This window comes from Chanodichthys erythropterus, chromosome 18, assembly GCF_024489055.1.
Source record: "Chanodichthys erythropterus isolate Z2021 chromosome 18, ASM2448905v1, whole genome shotgun sequence".
Classification (NCBI taxonomy): domain Eukaryota; kingdom Metazoa; phylum Chordata; class Actinopteri; order Cypriniformes; family Xenocyprididae; genus Chanodichthys; species Chanodichthys erythropterus.
In genome coordinates this window covers 14162458-14184726 of record NC_090238.1, presented here as the reverse complement: position 1 = coordinate 14184726, position 22269 = coordinate 14162458, and the positions used below count along the sequence as shown (strand labels likewise).

The window sequence follows — 22269 nt, the reverse complement described above, 5'->3', positions numbered from 1 at the left end:
AAATGCAACCTTTGTGAGCATAAGAGACTTCTTTCAAAAACATTAATAAATCTTACCATCCCGAAACTTTTAAACGATAGTGCTGCTCAAAAACATTAAAGGAACACTTTGAAAACACATCAGATCTCAATGGGGAAAATATCATGCTGGATATTTATACTGTTATGGAGTGGGTAATGTATTAGGAATTTCATCGTTTGATGAAAATGAAAATTATCAACCTACAGAGGAGTGAATTCAAAGACACCACGAAAATCAAAGTGAAATAATGATGCAGCAAGCTAGTCCATTTTGCTGAAATTTCATTGCAGCAACACAAAATGGTACTCAGTAGTTTGTTTGTCCCCCACGTGCTTGTATGCATGCTGGACAACGTTGAGGCATTCTCCTAATGAGATGACGGATGGTGTCCTGGGGTATTTAATCCCAGATCTGGACCAGGGCATCACAAAGCTCCTGGACAGTCTGAGGTGCAACCTGGCAGCGTCAGATGGACAAAAACACATGTCCCAGAGGTGGTCTATTGGATTTAGGTCAGGTGAGCGTGGGGGCCATTCAATGGTATCAATACCTTCATCCTCCAGAAACTGCCTGAATACTCTCGCCACATGAGGCCGGGCATTGTCATGCACCAGGAGGAACCCAGGACCCACTGCACCAGTGTAGGGTCTGACAATGGGTTCAAGTTCTTCATCCCGATACCTAATGGCAGTCAGGGTGCCATCATCATCTAGTCTGTAGAGGTCTGTGTGTCCCTCCATGGATATACCTCCCCAAATCGTCACTGACCAACCACCAAACTGGTCATTCTGAACAATGTTACAGGCAGCATAACGTTCTCCATGGTTTCTCCAGAACCTTTCATGTGTCAAATGCTCACGGTGAACCGCCAGTGACGGACCTGCCAATTCTGGTGTTCAATGGCAAATGCCAATGGAGCTACAAGGTGTCGGGCAGTGATCACAGGGTCCACTAGAGGACGTTGGGCCCTCAGGCCACCCTCATGAAGTCTGTTTCTGATTGTTTGGTCAGAGACATTCACACCAGTGGCCTGCTGGAGGTCATTTTGTAGGGGTCTGGCAGTGCTCAACCTGTTCCTCCTTGCACAAAGGAGCAGATACCTGTCCTGCTGATGGGTTAAGGACCTTCTACGAATGTCAATGGCCTCCACCTGTAAAACCACTCCTGTTTTGAGGGTCGTCTTGTTGTTGCCCATCTACAGTAGTTCACCTGTAGTTACTTTCATTAACACCAAAGCAGCTGAAACTGATTAACAACCCCCTCTGCTACTTAACTGACCAGATCAATATCCCAGGAGTTTAACTTACTTTTTGAGCAGTGTATTAAATATCAAAGTGGTCACTAATGTTTGACAACCAGAAAGTGTCCAAATACATTAACATTTACTGTTTTATCATCGAAAATCGAACATGTTTGTTAATGCATCAGTAGGAATGTGTTTTAAGACCACTTTTTCTCATAAATATCAAATTGTGACTAAATAAAAAAAGTTAAATCTTGAGAATTTTAAATCTTGAAGAACCTGCCAAACTTAACAAAAAAGATATTCAATTATAATCCGATGTCAGGTGGAAAAAAGAAAGGTTGATAGAAATGGATTTGAATGACACTTTATTCTAAAAGTGTTTGTGCATAAATGAAACAAAGAAATTAAATAAACACAATATTTATGAATTAATCCAAATATAGATGGTACAAAAATAAATGTGGAAATTATAAGGTTGGATTTTAACACAAATGCAGCACATAATTTAAATGATAGGCCCTGATAAAAGCAACCCTCAATTGAACCCCTTATTCTACCCAAAACATTGGCTGAAATCATGAAGAGTGGGTGAATAACTGCTCTTGGAAAATGGCTCATGACTTACAGAGAGGTCTGTCACTTCTTAAAAGCGAAAAAAGTAAAGAATGACCCAATAATGAATATTCAGACATACGTATCATTTTATCATGAAAGACAAAACGAGGGGCAAAAACAAACCAGCAATGAGTTATCTTGAGTGAAATTCTACCATTTCATAATATTTCTCTACGTATTTAGTCGTGTTATTTTATAATGCATGATATTGTGAGATACATTTAATGGACTCCTTTTATTTTCTCTCACAACAGTAAGGATGTTAGCAGTCATTTTATCTCATTTGCAGGAGAGATGCAAGTATGGTCAAGCATAATGCCCACTTGGTCTCATACTATTCTGATACATACATTGCTCTATTGTTAATCCAAAGTGACTAAATAGAAAATGCACTCGTTCTAAGAAGCAGAAAACAAAAGAGAGACACTGAGCGCTTGCTAAAAGCAGGTGCAAAATAATTAGGCCCAGCAAACTCACTAAAACCAGTGCAGACATCATTACCCTCTGTGAAAGTCACAATAATGTGTCAGAAATGCTACCTATGCACTGCTGTATGTCTCGGCTAAAAGGGAATGTTTTGACATGTACAGTTAATTTAATATACAATTGACAGAATTCCCTTAATATTTAAAAGAGGCTGGTCAACATCCTACTGGAAGTGTCTAAGAATGATTTCCAGAATCATTGTAAATTTTTAAAATGTTCGATTTCGCCTCTGTCGATCATGCTTTCCTCACAGCGTCGATTCTTTCCCGGCCTGGATAAGAACGCAAAACAGCATTATAAAAGTAATAAAACAAGCCAAATACAAGGGAAAACTAAACACACTATTTACACTACATACAAACAAGCCATTCTTATCATTAATCATGACTGATGTCTCTCCACAGAACACTATTTTTGGCTTTACTGACAGATATAATGCGATTGCATGTCCTTTGTTCAATGGAAGATGGATTGTGTCAGATATTGGGTCGAGATGGCACAAAACCTGGAAGCTTTTCTCATCAAACGCTCTTTTGATCAGTCTTTTGAAGGGCAGTCTGTTGTGGCACTCTCTGTACTCTGGAGCTCTGTGTTTAGAGGTTGTCCCCGGGTTGATACTGTGGTTCAGTGGCAGTGAAGTAATCCTCCAGGAAGGCTTGCAGATACTCAAAGGTGGGCCGCTCCTCGGGGTCCCTCTTCCAGCATTGGAGCATGAGCTCATGCAGGGAGCTGGGACAGTCCTGGGGGCAGGGCATCCTGTAACCACGCTCTACTTGCTCCAAGACTTCCCGGTTGTTCATGCCTGAGGGACAAATGCAAAGCATGTGTTCTTTAACTGAGAAAAAAGTTGTAGGGCCGTTAAATTCCTGTGTGATGCTATGTTGTACTTCATACGTGGCGCAGTTGTGGCCTAATGGTTAGAGAGTCAGAGCAGGGCTCCCACTCTAAGCCAAATTCCCTAACTTTTCCTTGGCTTTCACTGACTAATAAGCTGAATTTCCATGACCTATAATGAACGGAAAAACAAGCCTGAGCAGACAAAAATCCGCCACAGACAGTATTTTAAATCCATCCATTTGCAAGCTTTATTTATTTGTTCACAGACATTTTTAGTACAAAACTAAGTTAAACATGCACTTTTATGTTTTTCTGTACTATTTCTGCAGAAATTAATTTATAGTTTTATGCTTTCAGGGGTTAAACGCTTTAGAGGATTTTCTGATCTTTTGATTTCTTCACATTTAGTTTTTGCAGACCATCTTAGACTGTTTAATTAATAACTAATTAATAATTATTAAATAAGTAAGTCCCATAATAGTTTTCCTTCAGAAGTACTGTTGGTAGTTTATCCAATGTGCATTTATTAATTTATTCATATTTATTCATTCTACCATGTTGAATAAACGAAGGTAACGGCTACGCACGACCAATTTGAAAATTCTGCGCGACTGCCACTAGGGGGCGAAATGCAACAATTGTGCAGTGAAATATAGAATGCCAATTGTGCCAAAATTAAAAATAAATAAATAAATAAATATACATAGAAAAGCAAAAAAAAAAAATAAATAAATAAATAATTATTTATACATTTATTTCCTTATTTATGTATATATACATTTTTTTCCACATTTATTAATTTCGATTTTAATTTTTTCCACATTTATTTATGTATTTATTTATGCATTTATTTCCAAATTTATTCATTTCTACATTTCTTTATTTCTACATTTCTTTTTCCTTAGAGTAATGTGGAGGGCGTGGTTTACTCAGACATATCAATCAAGCTCAGAGTAGTGTTGTCAAAAGTACCGACTTCGTTACCTATCGGTACTGAAATTTTAAAAACGTGACGCTTTGAGCGCTGTTGAGCGGATTCATAAACATCTCTGATTGGCCATTGTGTTGACGCGCTCATCGGATATGCCTGTGATTGGCTACAATGATCAACGCGTGGGAGCATTTGAAAGCACACGGAAGTGTTTGAATTTGAAAACGTTTTGAAAGTGGGAGCGCGAGCGACTGAAAGCAGGTGTCTAACAGTGGACCGATAGACGCCTGCTTTCAAACGCTCCCGTGTGTATCTGTGTAAGCGCTTAGTGAAGAGATTAATTGATGACTATTTACAACGTTTTTACAGCGTTGATCATTGAAGCCTATCACAGACATATCCGATGAGCCGTGAAAACAACGGCCAATCAGAGATGTTTACGAATCCACTCAACAGTGCTCAAAGCGTCACGTTTTTAAAATTTCAGTACCGACAAGGTACCGAAGTCGGTACTTTTGACAACACTAGCTTAGAGTAGGCGAGGGCGAAACCTAACCCCCAATCGCTCCCCGGGCGCCGCAGCAAAAAAGGCCCACTGCTCCGGGTGCGTGTTCACGCTGTGTGAGTGTGTGTGCACTTGGATTGGTGAAATGAGTCTTTTAAAGAGATAGTTCACCCAAAACATTACAAAATTTCTAGCTTCTGCGAAACACAAAAGAAGATATTTTGAATGTTTTAGCTGTTACTGTCCATACAATGCAAGTCTATGGGGTCCAACATTTACATGCACTAGGGCTGCATGATTAATTAAAAATAAACTGCACACGATTTGGCAACTGGCTGTGATTTTTTTATGCACAGCTTGCCAGTGAAGTACTGCTAAATGCTACTCCATCTGAAAGCCAGAGGGCGCTCTCGCTCAGAAACTCCAAATATGCCCCTAAGAAGAAAGATAATGCACATAGTTCCAGGAAATCCCTATGGGTTATCATACTATCACTGTAGCTGAATAGATGATTGAAGCTCTGATTAAACACGACTAATAAACACATGACTACAACAATATATGGTTTATCTGAGTTCTTTAAGTCTTCTTTGGTATTTTCATGAAAATAAAGTATATTTACAATGCAAAGCTAATCGACATAGCCTTTACCAGTATCACTGTATAGAATACTATGAAACAAATAATATTATTTTATTCCTTGTTCTGAGTAAGAAGCCATACCATCTCACAGAAGGATGTTGTTTCAAACACTCGACTGACATTATGAAGTGAGTTTAGAGTAAAAACATGCTATTAAATGTTGTCTTTTGTTGGAAAAGAGGTTCATAAATGCTTCTCATGTTTGGAAAGATGTTTGATGCATGTTGCTTTTTTCAAAAGCACATTATAAGCGAATCAAACTCACAGTGCTTTCAGATGGAGCAGCATTTACTACTGATCACAGAGGTGCGATTCACTGACAAGCTGCGCATAAAAAAATATTCGCAGCCTTTGCAATTTCATAATCGCACTAAGCCAAGCGGTTTAAGCACGATTTCAGGTTAATTGCAATTAATCGTGCAGCCCTAACACGCACCTAAATAATTAGTTAGTAATCAGAGTGATGGCTCAATCGGATTAAAATGGCTTCATCTAAACACCAAGTGTGCCGCACACTTCCTGAAAAGTGAAGCCAAAGCATTTCGATCGCCCACTGGTGGCTGGCTGCAGTATAGGTCATAAACCTCACCCACTCCCTGCAGTCGAATGGGACGTGAGCCAAACTAAAAAATCCAATTACACTTCAAATAATTGTTTTTTTCCAAACAACATTTCTGTCATTTTAGGTAGTTCTTATCATGCAAACATATGTTCAAATGTTTGTTTTTCCAAGTAAGTTTGGTTTTAGTTATTTGATGTAGTGATTGACCGATATTGACTTTTTAGGACCGATACCAATAATTTGTGTGTTTATGTGCCCGATAACTGATATGCAGAACCGATATGTATTTACTGTTATACTTCTGTTTTTGACACGATTACAACACCACTGAACAAACCATTTTATTTATTACAGTCACTCCCTCCTTGCACGGAAAACAAAACAAATCTGAAACTGCAAAAAATAAAAAAAGTGCACTGATACTAAACTGTTTTTGTTGAAAATTAGTAGTCTTTCATGTTAATTGTAATATTCATATTACAAAAATTATTTTATTTATAAAAAGCATCAGCAGCAACACTAATGTTAACAATAAGCAAAATTTAAAAATTTAGAATGTCTAATGTTTTCAAATGGAGAAAATAACTTAAAGACAGGAGTCATATCAACTTTGCAGAAATGTAATGCTTCATTTTAAACTACAGTTTTAGTAGATTTATAAGCTGTTTAATGGGCTAAAGAGTGAAGAATAATTTGCTGGATAATGTTAAATAACTGAATAATATTCTCTGGAATATTGGAATATAACAAACAAAACATCGTATTTTACTGCATTTCTCAACTGGTATGTTATATCAGAATTATTAATAATGTTTTTGTCATTCTAGATTATGAAATATCTGCAGACAAAGTGCTGTTTATCAATGCATTTACTCAGATCTATACTCGATTGGTTGCGGAGATAATAAATAATTAATTTCCATAGAGTTGTTTACTTGGATATTTATTAGCATATTAATGTAAATGGTTATATAATTACGGTGTTTTAAACAAGTGAATCTTGTTAAAAGTTACATTCTTAGAGATAAGCTGCATAAACTAGCTACATTTCAGGCATTTATGTAACACATCTAATTTGTGCATTAATGGCTGTTATGTTAAATAAAGTTTACTAATTACAGCAAAGCAGGTATTATGCGTTACATGTGCACGCCGTTGTCTCGTCTCCCCTCAGATGCGCTGTAATGGCGATCTTGCGCGCAATTCTCAAAACACCCACAAGATGGCAGCGTTTATCAGTAAATCCGATATAAAAAACGATATCCGATTATGGTAAAATGCTTAAATATCGGGAAAATATCGGTAAATCGATATATCGGTCGATCTCTAATTTGATGCTATAAAACGGGTTGAAACATTATGATTGACAGCTGTGCTTCCGATTGAAGCTGCGGAAACGGGAGGGACCTTGATACCGCAGCTCCACCTCAGGATCACTACTGCACAGACTCAGCCTTTGAATGATGTAATCGGCAACGACTGTTTCTGGGATATTTTGGCTTCATTTTTCTACAGTAGAAGGAAGCGGAGAGCCGGAGACACATCATCCATCTTTTTTACACTCTATGGAAAACACCTCAATCGACCCGACTGAGCTTTATCTGAAAAAATTTTCAATCGGATTAAAGGGGTGATGTAGACCTTAAATAATCTACTCAATAGGACAAAAATAAGCTTGTAAATGCTTGAATTCATATATTCTCTCAATCGGATTCAAAAATACCTTGCTCAGTACTGTATGTTTACCATAGCACTTTTATAATAAGATCTCTGAGGTTTACATATGTTTTACATGTTATGAACCTGAATTTGTTTATTTATTTCTTACGAACTGGTCAGAGGAGGAGACTGAATATTTGACTTTCATTATAAACATGTCATCAAGGCAAAAACGACAAACAAATATATACTCATGGTAGCTCCGGTGACTTTATCACAGTGGCTTTATTGTTCTGAACGCAGCGACTGAGCAATGCGCATATGCTGAAGTTTTGTTCAGAATACATGTAATGCATGTATTCTGAACAAAATTTAGGGTTCATATAAACACAACTTTCAGAATCTGAAATCAGACTGGAATCATTTGGATTGACAAAAGTTAATGAATAACTAAGGAGACATTGAGACATACATATATATATATATATATATATATATATATATATATATATATATATATATATATATATATATATATATATATATATATATATAAAGGTTTGTATTGTATTGACTTGACAGTGAGTAAATGATGATAGAATACTAATTTTTGAGTTAATTGTCCCTTTAAGAATTCATATTGTATCAAATGGCAAACTTTCAATAAAAATGAATGGATTTTTGGTCTTTTTTTGTCAGCTGCCGTCAGTGATAACAATCTAAGAATGTTCCTTCCACCATTAGATCTCACCTGGATAGGGCACGCGTCCTTTGGTGACCAGCTCTGTGAGTAGTATTCCAAACGACCACACATCAGACTTGATAGTAAACCTTCCATAGAGTGCTGCCTCTGGAGCCGTCCACTTGATTGGGAACTTGGCACCTACAACGGAACACTGGATTTATGGATCTGATCTCGAAATGTGGCCTACTTGTGAACTGGGCAATGTTCCCAGGGAAATTGCAGATTTAACTCTGTTGAATACGTGCATAAGGAAACAAACATTAGTAGATAAAACACAGCTTAGTCATAAATTATATGACCTATATGGCCACGTCATCTAAACTACTTTTGAGATGTTGCCATTCTGAAAATGTTGCCACATGGCAACTAACTATGGTTAAAAAACAAGTTTCTCATATGAATTAATATATTTATTCATTTGGAACCCCTACAAACAAATTATTTAAAAATATATATTAATTATATTCTTCAATGAACACATGAAATATTTGTATGCATAAAAACAATTGTATCACTATAAACACATAACCACAGTAATACAAGTGATGCAAATATGTATAAAAATGCCTGGTAAGTAAATGGATTATTGCAATTATATTAAACACTTGTCATATGTTAACATTAATATTTTCTCAGTTTACTGTAAAACTATGTTAGACTGTGAACTAAAATATCTATTTTCATAATACAAAATGCAGCAAAATATCCAGCTGTAGTAGGAAATTTGAATTTTGCATCTTGCAGTATCATATGACTTAAAAACAGCATATTAATTGTTTTTATAAACTCTGATCTTTTAACTCCAATAATACAGTTTGTTGTTCTTTTTTTTTTCCTGAATGGTAAGTGTTAAGTGTAAAGTGAGGGAAAATAATGTCACCATATGGCAACATTTTGGATGTCTCTCTCATCTAACACACCTGATTCAAACTCATCAGCTCATTAGTAAAGACTGCAAGACCTGAAGTACTGTAGGTGTGTCAGATAAGGGCAACATACAAAATGTGAAAGTTCTGGGGGTCCTTCAGGACAGGTTTGGGAACCACTGCCATAGAGGGATAACTAAGTCTATAAAGACAGAGTAGATAAGCCTGATTTGGAATCGCATCCCTCACCTTGTCGAGCTGTGTATTCATTGTCCTCTATTAGTCTGGCCAGTCCAAAATCTGCAATCTTGCACACTAAACTATCACCAACAAGTATATTGGCAGACCGCAGATCTCTGTGGATGTAGTTCATCCTTTCAATGTAAGCCATGCCTGCAGCAACCTAAAAAAGGAGTGTGCAAGCAATTAAATATTTAAATGTCCCGTGGTCAGGTAAGTGCTTACTGATACCAGATACCTTTAACGATTATGGGTTTCAAAACATTTGACTAACCTGAGCAGCCATGTCCACTAAATTTGGCAATTTAAGCCCACGTCCTTCACCATCCTTCAAGAAATCCAGCAGGCTTCCTAAAAGACCATTAGAATATGTGTGAACAAACCTATGTGACTTCTTTGGAGGAGTAAATATAAATATATATATATAATAATATATTCCTATGATGGCAAAGCTAGATTCTCAGCATCATTACTCCAGTCTTCAGTGTCACTATGATCTTACAATGATCAATGTTGAAAACAGATATGCTGCTTAATATATTTGTGGAAACTGTGATGATTTTTTAAGGATTCTTTGATTAACAGAAAGTTCAAAAGAACTGCCTTTATTTAGCAATTCTGTTTGTAAAATCCTACCTTTGCTCATATATTCTGTCACAATGTAGATGGGTTCTTCAGAGACGACCGCATAGAGCTGCACTAGCTTGTCATGCCTCAGTTTCTTCATTATCTGAGCCTCCTCCAGGAACGACTCTGGAGACATTGTGCCTGGTTTCAAGGTCTTCACTGCCACTTTAGTATTGCCATTCCAAGTGCCTGCCATTCAGAGACAAGACTTCATAGTGAGTCACACAGCCCTTGAAAGGAACCACACATAAATCCTTCCAAGACAGCTGGCTTTCTTTTGACAAGAGGAAATGTTCTCTGCCTCCCTGACAGGCCTAGATTTATACCCCTAGAATTATAAGTAATGCATGAATATCAAACTCTTTTATTGGGCATGTGGTTAAGCTAATCACTTACCCATCCAGACCTCTCCGAACTGTCCATTCCCCAATCGTTTGATGAGCTGAAGTGACTCCCGTGGGATCTCCCATACATCTTTGGTTTTGACGGACAGGTCGGCGAGGCGGGGCATGCCTTTATGGCATGGGACTATTAAACGGCAACAGAGTCCTGCAGCCCGGGCTGAATGCAGAGATATTAATAGCATGTACTTGTACTGTCGTTTTATCATCAAGATCAACTCATTTTCGTATTTAGAGTTTAATACAGACTTACCAGAATAATGATGCACAAGCTGCTGCAGAGTTTCAAATTGAGCTCTAGTGGTGATGTAATATCCTCCATTGTCTAACTTGCGTATCTTGTAGTGCTTCACATGATCGCCCTTAGTTTCATCCCAATCCTGTATGGACAATGAATATGCTCCTGGAATAAACATGAGAGAACAGAAAATTAGATAGTACAGGAGTCTGAAATATCAGTTAATATTTTAGAGAAAAAGATGTAAAGTTTGCAAAACTTTCAACTAATATACACTACTGTTCAAATGTTTAGAGTCCGAAATTTTTCGTATTCGTGATCCTAAAAATTTGTCACGCAGAGACCTTGCACACTGAGACCGATGCGTATTAATGAACCCATTGCGAAAAAATTTGCAAAACATTACAAAATGGAGTCTTCAAGCAGTGAGCATGATTTAGTTGTCCTCTCTCTTCTTAAAAAGAGAAAAAGAAAGAGGAAATATTGGATCCATCCAATCCCGAGACTGCGTAGAGAGGAAGGAGAGTTCCACCTCATCAAGGAGCTGCGTGATTATCCTGAGCGTTTCAAAGTTTACTTCAGGATGTCCGTGGCTCAGTTTGATGCTTTGCTAGCGATACAGGCACATTCTTTCTTTATATTCTGTCTCTTTGTATTCCGCACTTTGTCATACAGTGCTGCTGCTTTGTGCTGTAGACGGCATGGATTAACTTGTCAAATGGCATTCGGTATTTTGGCGTTCGCTTGTACGGTGGCTCTGAATTGTCTCTCAAAAACGCAGAAATTTTTATGATGGACGAAAGCTTCGGAGGCAGTGTGTAAACGTGATTGACACAACGTGAGGTCGTATTTATTTTTCAACCTGCGAAAATTTTGGATGCGAATTTCGGACTCAGTGTGCAAAGACCTTAAAGCAGGGGTCTCAAACTCAAATTGGCGGGGGGCCATTTCTGTGATTGACACCTCATAGGAGGGCCATTAACATTCAAGCGCAAGAAAGCGCAGCATTTCAGAAAATTTACTTTCCTTTGCATTGTTTCTCATTTACTTCAAATTTCATTAGGCCTACTAAAATATTTACATATAGCTATGCTATAAATATTTTATTTACTATACTAAATGTAAACAGCAGTGTCTCTCTTATTGTTACAGAGTGTAAAAATTATATAATATTACTAATATACTAATATAAGACTACTAATATAATACTATTAATTGCAATGGTGCAACTTCTCACATCCAACAAAGTGCATGGAATAAAAAATAAAAAAATAGTAATTTAGGAACAAAACCAACACTTGTGGCATGGACTCCTGGTCAGAAATAAACAAAAAACTGGAGCTATATATATCAACTTTATTTTGCCAAAAAATAAAAATCTCTCATTGTTGCATACATTACTAGTTTTAAACATTTAGTGGAAGTATTTTCCCTTACTCTATTTTAGCCTAAATGCATTAAAATCTTGCACTGAACAACACTGTACTGAACAAATACAATCCCTGAATACATGTGTACACTCTTATGTCTCTTGACAGACACCTGCAACGCTTGTGCTCACACAGCTGAGACACGTTTGTCCAAGATGCCGTTTGAACATCGGTAACATTTAATGGTTGCATCGGACGCGTTTCGGTGGTTTAAATCGATGCTCGTGACTTAAAGTCAAGAGCTTTTACTGTAATTTAGGCAAGCGCGCTCATAATAGAAGTGACGCGGTTGAGAGCGCAGCTCATGGTTGCATAGCAACGACAGACGCCACGGGAGCAGAAGCGCAATGGAAAGAAGGAGAATGCGGCGCGGCCGCTTATGTGACGCGATATGTGAATGCCCCTTAGAACGGCGACTTTTTCTTTGCATATCAGACAAGTAGCAACTAGAGAAAAATTTTGCGGGCCGGATTATGTTTTATTTTTAAGATCAGTTGCGGGCCGGATGGAGGGCGAGGGCGGGCCGGCAGTTTGAGACCACTGCCTTAAAGGATTAGTTCACTTTCAAATTAAAATTTCATGATAATTTACTCACCCTCATGTCATCCAAGATGTTCATGTCTTTCTTTCTTCAGTCGAAAAGAAATTAAGGTTTTTGATGAAAACATTCATGTATTTTTCTCCATAAAGTGGACTTCTATGTACTCCAAATGGTTGAAGGTCAAAATTACAATTTCAGTGCAGCTTAAAAGGGCTTTACACGATCCCAGGCAAGGAATAAGGGTCTTATCTAGCGAAACGATCAGTCATGTTCTAATAAAATAAAAAAAATAAAAAAACACTCGTCTTGAACTAGCTCTCTTCTTCTTCTCTATTCGAATTCCAGCAGTGTAGACACTGCTAAATGTATTACTGCCCTCCACAGGTCAAAGTTTGAACTAATTGTTATATACTTGCACTAACATATCGTTAGCATCATAGCATAATTGCCCAGATCATATTTCAATAGGCAGATATCACAATTTGGCCAAAAAAAGACTTATGCTATGAGGCTAACGATATTGTATATGACAATTTAGTTAGATAGATAAGACCCTTATTCCTCGTCTGGGATCATTTAAAGCCCTTTGAAGCTGCATTGAAACTGTAATTTTGACCTTCAACCATTTGGAGTCCATTGAAGTCCACTATAAGGAGAAAAATCCTGGAATGTTTTCATCAAAAACCTTAATTTCTTTTCGACTGAAGAAGGAAAGAAAGACATGAACATCCTGGATGACAAGAGGGTGAGTAAATTATCATGAAATTTTAATTTGAAAGTGATCTAATCCTTTAACACATTTTTTTCTGAGAGAAATTAATATTTTTGTTACATTTTTTGTGTTAAACAAATAAATGTTCTTTTGAAATGTTTATTCATCAAATAATCCTAAAAAGATGCATCACGGTTTCCACAAAAATATTAAGTACCACACATGTTTCCAACATTTTAAAATATATTAAAATATACAGTTATTTAAAATGATCTGTGAATGGGTTTGTGCAAATGCGAATTACCTTTCGTGGTCTCACTCTCCCTTATAAGGAATGTGCCTCTGGGATTTCCATTCGACAACAGTTGCCTTTCTGCATCTTTACGGCCTAGTTTTCCAAAATACCAACTACAAAGGAATACAAAGTGTTTGGTTTAGTTAACAGTGTGACCACATGACAAAGTTAAGTTATTGTGCTTGCCCCAATGAAAACACATAAGAGTAATGCAAAAAACAGACGTAGTTCTTCTAGACAGTCCTACTATTTATATTTCACTTTTGTCTATTTTAGTACTAAAACGGAACTTACTCTTCTGCCTGTATGGAGTCGACTGGAGCCACATAATTACTGGGTATGTATCCTGTTCCACCTGTAGTGAGAGAGCGGGCCTCCCACCAGTCTCCTTCCCTGATATATGGCAACAGGTGCAAGGGAACAAATAAACAATGAATACATTTCTAATGGGTCAAGTTTCAATTATTTAGAAGAAAACTGGCTGCTCTATAATGCACATATAAACCTCCCCTTTTTTTTGTTCCCAAAAGATAATGTACACAAACACTACTGTTCAAAGGTTTGGGGTAAGATTTTGTGACAGACATTTATAATCTAATAAATTATTTATATTTCAAATAGAAAGTTAAATAGAACAGAATTTATTACTGATCAAAGAATCCAGACAACCCAGTGAAAATCATGGTTTCCACAAAAATTTTAAGCTATGTTTTCAACATTGAGAATAATAAGAAATGTTTCTTGAACAGCAAATCAGCATATTAGAATGATTTCTGAAGGATCATGTGACGCTGAAGACTGGAGTAATGATTCTGAAGCTTGCCATCACAGGAATAAATTACATTTTCAAATATATTAGAAGTAGAAAACAGTTGCTTTTATTAATTCCACAATTTTACTGCTTTTTGGTCAAATAAATTCAGCCTTGCAGAGAATAAGAGACTTCTTTGAAAACATTAAAAAATTACCAGGGAAAAAAATCTTACCAACCCCAAACTTTTAAACAGCAGTGTATATTAAAAGTACTTTATAAGGTTGGTTCACCCCAAAATGAAAATTATCCCATAATTTACTCACCCTCAAGCCATCCTAGGTGTATATGGCTGTCTTCTTTCAGTCAAACACAAAGCGATACATTTTTGTAAGAAACATATCCATATACTATATATATATATATATATATATATATATATATATATATATATATACATATTTATACTTTCACGGTTCAAACAAGTAAGCTCCTCTGATATTTCTCTTTAAAAATTCTCAATTTAGACTTCTAATTCGTGACCGGTGTTTTGTTTTGCTCTCTCCTCTGCGCTTCCGCGTTCGTCAGTACGTCATGTGTCGGGTCATAGTTCACTATTCCGCCGGAATCAACCCGCTTATGGAAGCCAGTGATTCTAGTTTATAAAGTTATAAATATGGATATTTTTCTTACAAAAACACACCACTTCACTTCAGAAGACATTTATTAACCCCCTAGAGCTGTATGAATTAGTTTTATGATGGATGGATGCGCTTTTTGGGGATTCAATATCTCGGTTACCATTCACTCCCATTATAAAGCTTGAAAGAGAGAGAATATTTTTTAATATAACTCTGATTGTGTTCATCTGAAAGAAGAAAGTCATATACACCTAGGATGGCAAGAATGAATTGTTAATTCGTGGCCACTATATATACTTTATTACCTCATGTCATATGCGGGGCTCCAAATTATTATTTTTTTTTAAATAATATGTTAATATGACCAATAAACTCACGTGCTATTTAGAATCTGGAACTTTTCCCCTTTCCTGAAGCTGAGGTCATCTTCTGACCTTGCCTCATAATCATAAAGTGCTACAAAGAGTGTTACTCCTGCAAAGTAAATGACAAATGACATCAGCATACTGACTAAAAAAAGACTAAAACAATACATAGTTTTATAGAAATACTACAATGTCTCAAAAATGTGCTCCGAAGTAGAAATATTTGGGATATTTTTAAAAAGGGATATGTTATTTTAAACAGTCAACATTAAGCAGTATTCACAACTCATTTTACAACTCATTTCCAAATAAAACAAGATATTCAATGAGAAAAAACTTGATTTTAGCCAATAAATTTGATTGGATCACCAAAAACGTGCATGCTTGATACCAGAATGGAGGCTGGAGCTGAAAAATTAGAGGCCTTGGTGATGTCAGCCAAAAAGACAAGTTGTTTTAACAAGGAAGACAAACATTTTTTTATTTGGAATGATGTGGACCAATCCAGCAGGCACAATAAAACTAAGAAAGAGTAGGCTAATAAATAAGGATGATTTTTATGTCATGTTGACTTCAACATTCAGGACAGTTTGAAGATGAAGTGCCAGAACAGCAAAGTGCCTCATTTTACCTGTTCCACCCCGGGATCGCAACGTTCCTGAGTGTGAAGAAGAGTTCACTCCACCAAACACAGTCACTCCTTGACTGACAGGCGCATGGAAGTTGTTATAGTTGGGTATGGTGGTGACTCCGAAGCTGGGGTAGTGCTGAGGTGTCGGATCAGCCCCATATCGATATCCTGCATGCTGTGAGACACTAGTTTCTCTGTCATCCGTGAGTTTGGTTGCCTCTTTGTCCTTACATTGCACACAGCCCATTATCTATATTCTTTGAGGTGAAGAAAATGAACATTCATTTACAGACATGTTGACATATACACTTCTGCTTGGACATTTTATTGGTTTGAATCTAATCAAATGAGCCATATTAAAGACGAGGTTCAGATTCATATTCAGAACAACTGACTGGAAGTAAACAAATACCCCTAAGTATTAATTACTTGAAAGAGACATAAATCAATAATAAATTCGACAAGTGATTCAGCAAGACCTCTTGCTTTTTAGCACTAAAAAAAGGTCTGTAATTACAGAGAAAACAAATAAATGTGTCATTCACTGAATTTGTGATTCATTTAATCTTATTTGCATCAAATAGCATAATGATTTGGATAAGTGAGTCAATTGTTAATGTGACGCCAACTTCACTTTTACTAATAACTATTATGCTACCATAGCCAGTTTTCCATTCTGTTGATTGAACATCATGATTAACAAATGTTAAAGGGTTAGTTCACCCAAATCTTCATCTTCAGTTCATCTTCAGAGCACAAATTAAGATATTTTTGATCAAATCCGATGGCTTAGTGAGGTCTGCATTGCCAGCAAGATAATTAACACTTTCAGATGCCCAGAAATCTACTAAAGACATATTTAAAACATGTGACTACAGTGGTTCAACCTTAATGTTATGAAGTGACAAGAATACTTTTTATGTGCCAAAAAAACAAAATAACGACTTTATTCAACAATATCTACTATTGAATGATTTCAAAACACAGCTTCATGAAGCTTCAAAGCTTTACGAATCTTGTTTCTAATCAGTGGTTTGGAGCGCCAAAGTCACGTGATTTCTGTAAATGAAGCTTCGTTACGTCATAAATGTTTCGAAATTTCAATGGTTCACGTGATTTTGGCAGTTTAATACGTGCTCAGAACCACTGATTCGACACAAAAGATTCGTAAAGCTTCAAAGCTTCATGAAGCAGTGTTTTGATCACTAGATATTGTTGAATAAAGTCGTTTTTTTTGTTTTTTTGGCATACAAAAAGTATTCTTGTTGCTTCATAATATAAAGGTACTCACATGAACTGATTTAAATACTTTAAATACATCTTTAGTAGCTTTCTGGGTATTAAAAGTGTTAATTGTCTTGCTGGCAATGCAGGCCGCACTGAGATTTCATCAAAAATATCTTAATTTGTGTTCTGAAGATGAAGGAAGGTCTTACAGGTGTAGAACGACATGAGGGTGAGTAATTAATGCCAGAATTTTCATTTTTGGGTGAACTAACCCTTTAATATGAGTAGCTTGTTTGACAGAAATGTAACACATGCAGGAAGTAAACGAAAACATACATTCAATAAACATACCAAGGCGAGCACTGGGCTACCACAGTGGAGTATTCGCATTCCATTCAATTAAAGATGGGGTGAAAACATCTACGATTTACTCCTTTGCCTGAGTGGGCAAAACAAAAGCCAGAGACAACGTTATATTCGCAAACAACTTCTGGGTAACTATATAGAATACTTGAGGTCTTATGTCAGTATGTTTTATAATCTGCAGAAAACAAGGAAAAGTGTCTTGAGTCTCACCCACAGAGATTATTCATAGTCAAAGAACTATTATCTCCCTAAAAAAACAAAGTTATATACGTTTATACTCATCACAACATGAGACCCTAGGATATATATTTAGTCTGTAATAAAATTACATCCATGGTTTTTATCAATGAATTTGCAAGACATTTTGTTCATGATGACTGGCCAAATATATAGATATTGCTGTGAGGATTTCAGGTACCAATCCTTTAAATTAAGAAATTTAAACTATAAGAAGGATTTGACTTTCTGAGACTCAAAGCAAAACCACAGAAACATAATGTACACTAGAAACAATTCCATGATGGTTTATTACTTTCCCAGACTACTTTAAAATACCCAGATTTTTCCCAGGTTTTCCATGACCATGGTTACCCTGTATTTATAATTCTGCATGCATAAAGAAAGCAATAAGAGGGGAAAAGGGCTTTTTGTGCCTGATGTCCACTGCATATATACATTCGAACAGACATAAAACAACCAAAAAAATCAATAGACAGATTGTACTAAAAATAAAAAATCTTTAAGTCACACAAATACTTTTCTGTTGAGATTGTAAACCCCGATAAAGGGTATTGTTTGATTTCATTCTATCATAAGATGACTACTGTCCAGTGACAGAGGCCTTATTCTTCCATTCAATTGTGTACGTAAGGCTTTTTCTGCTGCGCATCAATCTTGCTGCCACAGACGAGCGCCTCGGAGCAAAAGCATCACACCATCCCTACACAAAACACATTCGTTCTCGATATTAAACATCCCTAAACACCAAGCGGCTGATAAAGCGAATGCATTGTGGTTAGTCGGCTCGCACTGGCATTATAGTGCCTCCATCTCCCATCATTTTCATTAACCACAATATCCATTGGAAACACATCGGCTGCACCAAGTGTATCAAAAACGCCAGACCATCAAAAAATGCTTACCAAGAGAGGGGTTGCCCGAAGTGTTTTGTATTTCACCGCAAAGAGAGAATCGAAAATAGGTCATTTGCAGACAGCTTTTCCTATTAATAAAATCTCGGTGAATTATGAAAATAACAACATTGGCCCTGACGGCTCAGGCTGCTCCTGTCGCCGAGTGTAACAGATGATGGCGTTGCTGAGGCGGATTCTCTCTGGGGACCGAGGGTGTGATTGACAGGGCCTTCAGCCAATCGGGTGGCGCAGAAGACGCCTGCGTGCGTGCGCGCGCATATTTTGCCTCCTCTATGGTCCTTTCTTGCTCCTACTATGCAGCGTGGGCACAGCTGTGTGGTTACTATAGGAAAACAAGGACTGTCTGGTCATGCTCCACAAATCTCTCTGTAATCGTCGACAGCCTGTGACACCAATAATTTTGGTGTGAGTTTAAAAAAAAAAAAATTCTAATCCATGCATGTTGTGAGGTACACCTGCTTTTCTAGACACTCTCTGTTAGATTAGAAACGGTATGGGTGTGAAACGTTTCCTTTCATATCGCCTGCCACAAGTAGGCTCAGTCTAGTGTTCATCCTAGTCGGGTGAACCAGACACCTTATTTTTTTCTCCTGACCATAGATGGCACAAAATCTTATCTCAGCACTTTTGATGAACGGCTATGCTATTTTTAATTTTGTTTTATATGTATGAAGACTTCAGATGCAAAAGCCTCCAAGTGCCGTCTGAAATGTTCTTCTAAAATGAGCATTTTTATCAAGCTTTTATGTTTATGTTCTTATTTCACTTCACTTTAAAGGCAATGAAAATGACCTATTAAAGGTGATAGAGAGGATTTTTTCGTCGACTGAGAAACCAAAGACTGTTACTGAGTTTTTCAAATGAGCGCATGCGTAAGAACAGCCCCCCTCCTTCACAGCTCACTTCAAAGGAACGCCTCCCAAAAATCATGCACGAGTATTGGAACACGAGTGTTTACCACCGGCATTCGCTGTGTCATGTTTTTTGGATTCATTATGTCGGACTCACCGCAGGTAACTCATAATCTGCAGTTGTTACTCCTGTCTCCTGACAAAAACATGCATGCGGCGCCTGTGGAGTGTGGAAAGTTACTGGAGCGCGCAGCCGCGCTCGTCTCTCACAAGGAACGTCACGGCAGTGATTGACAAGCCAGAGGGCCAATCGTTTACACGATGATCGCGTAAACGATTGGCTGATGGTTTTAAGGCCCTACCTCGTGCACAGATGATGTATATTAATATTATTCCTTTCAGTGCACCTAATAAATAGTCTTTTATCAGTTAGTAAAGACAGTTTCAAGTAATATTGCAAAAATGTATAAAACAAAAATCCTCTGTAGCACCTTTAATTGCCATTAAAGTGAAATAGTGAAATTACTGAACCTAAACATACAAGCTTGATAAAAATGCTCATTTTAGAAGAACATTTCATATGGCACTCAGAGGCTTTTGCATTTTATTTTCTAATTGTGTTTTTCTGGAAAATAGTGCTCTATGACACTGTATTATGTTGAATATCAAAGTTTTTTGTGTCTATTTGTTAGTGAAGGATTTGTGGACACATCAGTGTTTTTACTTGTGGAGTAAAAGTTACAGTTTTTATTTTTAAGTAAAAAGATTGAGAATTGGCACAGGCCCCGAGTGCGTGTTGTTAGTGTTACTATTTTTAAATGTAATAATTGGCTATTGTAATTAATTAAAGTTATTATTAAGTATTTCAATGAATTAGATGTACATTTCAGACATCTTCATTTTCATTAAAACCTATAGATTAGTTGAGTGAAATCATTACATTTATATTCATAGTGTTGTTTTATGACATATCTTCAATTAAAATATCGGCAATAAATAAGTAAATATTAAAATGCCTGGATATAAGTCATAGAATAATTCCACCTTTCAGATTGATCTCTTTTACTGCATTCTGCTTTGTCTCAGTTATTCAACTAAATTGTCAAAATAAAATTTTGATTTTAATAAAATACAATAGTTTATTTAGTATTTTACATTGATGACACTTATATATTTATACATTCTCCACAGCTGCTGTTGTCTATTCTGTAAAAGTTTATCCAGGGGGGCCATCTAATCCTTCTTTTAATATCTGACATATGGTGCTATAACAACTAGCAAATGTTTCTATTTATTTGCTATAATAACATATTTGCTGATGCATCATCATCCTGCACATTCTAAACTTAAAGGTTCCCTAGAACTTTTTTTTTTTAAAAGATGTAATATAAGTCTAAGGTGTCCCCTGAATGTGTCTGTGAAGTTTCAGCTCAAAATACCCTATATTCATTTTTTTAACTGCCTATTTTGGGGCATAATTAGAAATTAGCCGATTCAAGCTGTGTGGCCCTTTAAATCTCGTGCTCCACGCCCCAAGAGCTCGCACTTGCCTTAAACAACATAAAAAAAGTTCAAACAGCTAATATAACCCTCAAAATGGATCTTTACAAAGTGTTCGTCATGCAGCATGTCTAATCGTGTAAGTACAGTGTTTATTTAGATGTTTACATTTGATTCTGTATGAGTTTGAGGCTGTGCTCCATGGCTAACGGCTAATGCTACACTGTTGGAGAGTTTTATAAAGAATGAAGTTGTGTTTATGCATTATACAGACTGCAAGTGTTTAAAAATGAAAATAGCGACGGCTCTCTTGTCTCCGTGAATACAGTAAGAAACGATGGTAACTTTAACCACATTTAACAGTACATTAGCAACATGCTTACAAAACATTTAGAAAGACAATTTACAAATATCACTAAAAATATCATGTTATCATGGATCATGTCAGTTATTATCGCTCCATCTGCCATTTTTTGCTATTGTCCTTGCTTGCTTACCTAGTCTGTTGATTCACCTGTGCAGATCCAGACGTTAATACTGGCTGCCCTTGTGTAATGCCTTTAATAATGTTGGGACCATGGGCTGGCATATGCAAATATTGGGGGCGTACACCCCGACTGTTACGTAACAGTCGGTGTAATGTTGAGATTCGCCTGTTCTTCGGTGGTCTTTTAAACAAATGAGATTTATATAAGAAAGACGAATCAATGGAGTTTGAGAATCACTGTATGTCATTTCCATGTACTGAACTCTTGTTATTCAACTATGCCGAGGTAAATTCAATTTTTGAATCTAGGGCACCTTTAAATCTAAATATGTTACAGTTTAAAGTAAATCCACATTGTTCCTAAGGGAGGCATCTCCCCCATCCTACCCTTTATAAATGCACGCTTTTGCAAATCATTTAACTGAAAGGTTGCAATGTGTTCTATTGTTCTAATGCGTTTCATAGATGTCAGGCTGGAGCATTACATGTTTCATTAAATATAATATTCACTGACCTATAGGTTTGACATTGTACCTTCTTTTGCTGTTTCATGAATTGTTTACCTGAAAAGCCAACAATGGGCATTTAAAGTTACGTTCCATTATGATAACACACAATCATAAATATTAGCACAATGTATTCAATGCAATCTTTTTTTTTATCAGGCAATAATGTTGAAATCACTTAAAAAGGATTG

At 36.6% G+C, this 22269-nt stretch overlaps 1 protein-coding gene across 1 annotated transcript; it reads right to left on the bottom strand.

The window, feature by feature from the left end:
* Positions 1–1722: 1722 nt before the first annotated feature.
* Positions 1723–18824, bottom strand: fyna (FYN proto-oncogene, Src family tyrosine kinase a). Its single transcript, XM_067366505.1, has 13 exons — positions 18723–18824; positions 17566–17653; positions 15988–16244; positions 15369–15465; positions 13894–13992; positions 13609–13712; positions 10637–10786; positions 10379–10543; positions 9992–10171; positions 9630–9706; positions 9365–9518; positions 8256–8387; positions 1723–3170 (listed from the first exon to the last, which is right to left on the bottom strand). Exons 3-13 carry the CDS (start codon positions 16232–16234, stop codon positions 2962–2964), a joined length of 1614 nt encoding a protein of 537 aa, XP_067222606.1. The 5' UTR covers positions 16235–16244; positions 17566–17653; positions 18723–18824; the 3' UTR covers positions 1723–2961.
* Positions 18825–22269: the final 3445 nt, after the last annotated feature.

Excerpts from the sequence above, each read along its gene's own strand:
- fyna (XM_067366505.1), bottom strand. The coding sequence starts at position 16,234 with ATGGGCTGTGTGCAATGTAAGGACAAAGAGGCAACCAAACTCACGGAT. Across the intron at positions 15,466-15,987 it reads GCGATCCCGGGGTGGAACAG|GAGTAACACTCTTTGTAGCA; the intron begins GTAAAATGAGGC and ends TTTACTTTGCAG. Across the intron at positions 10,787-13,608 it reads GGAGAGTGAGACCACGAAAG|GAGCATATTCATTGTCCATA; the intron begins GTAATTCGCATT and ends TGTTTATTCCAG.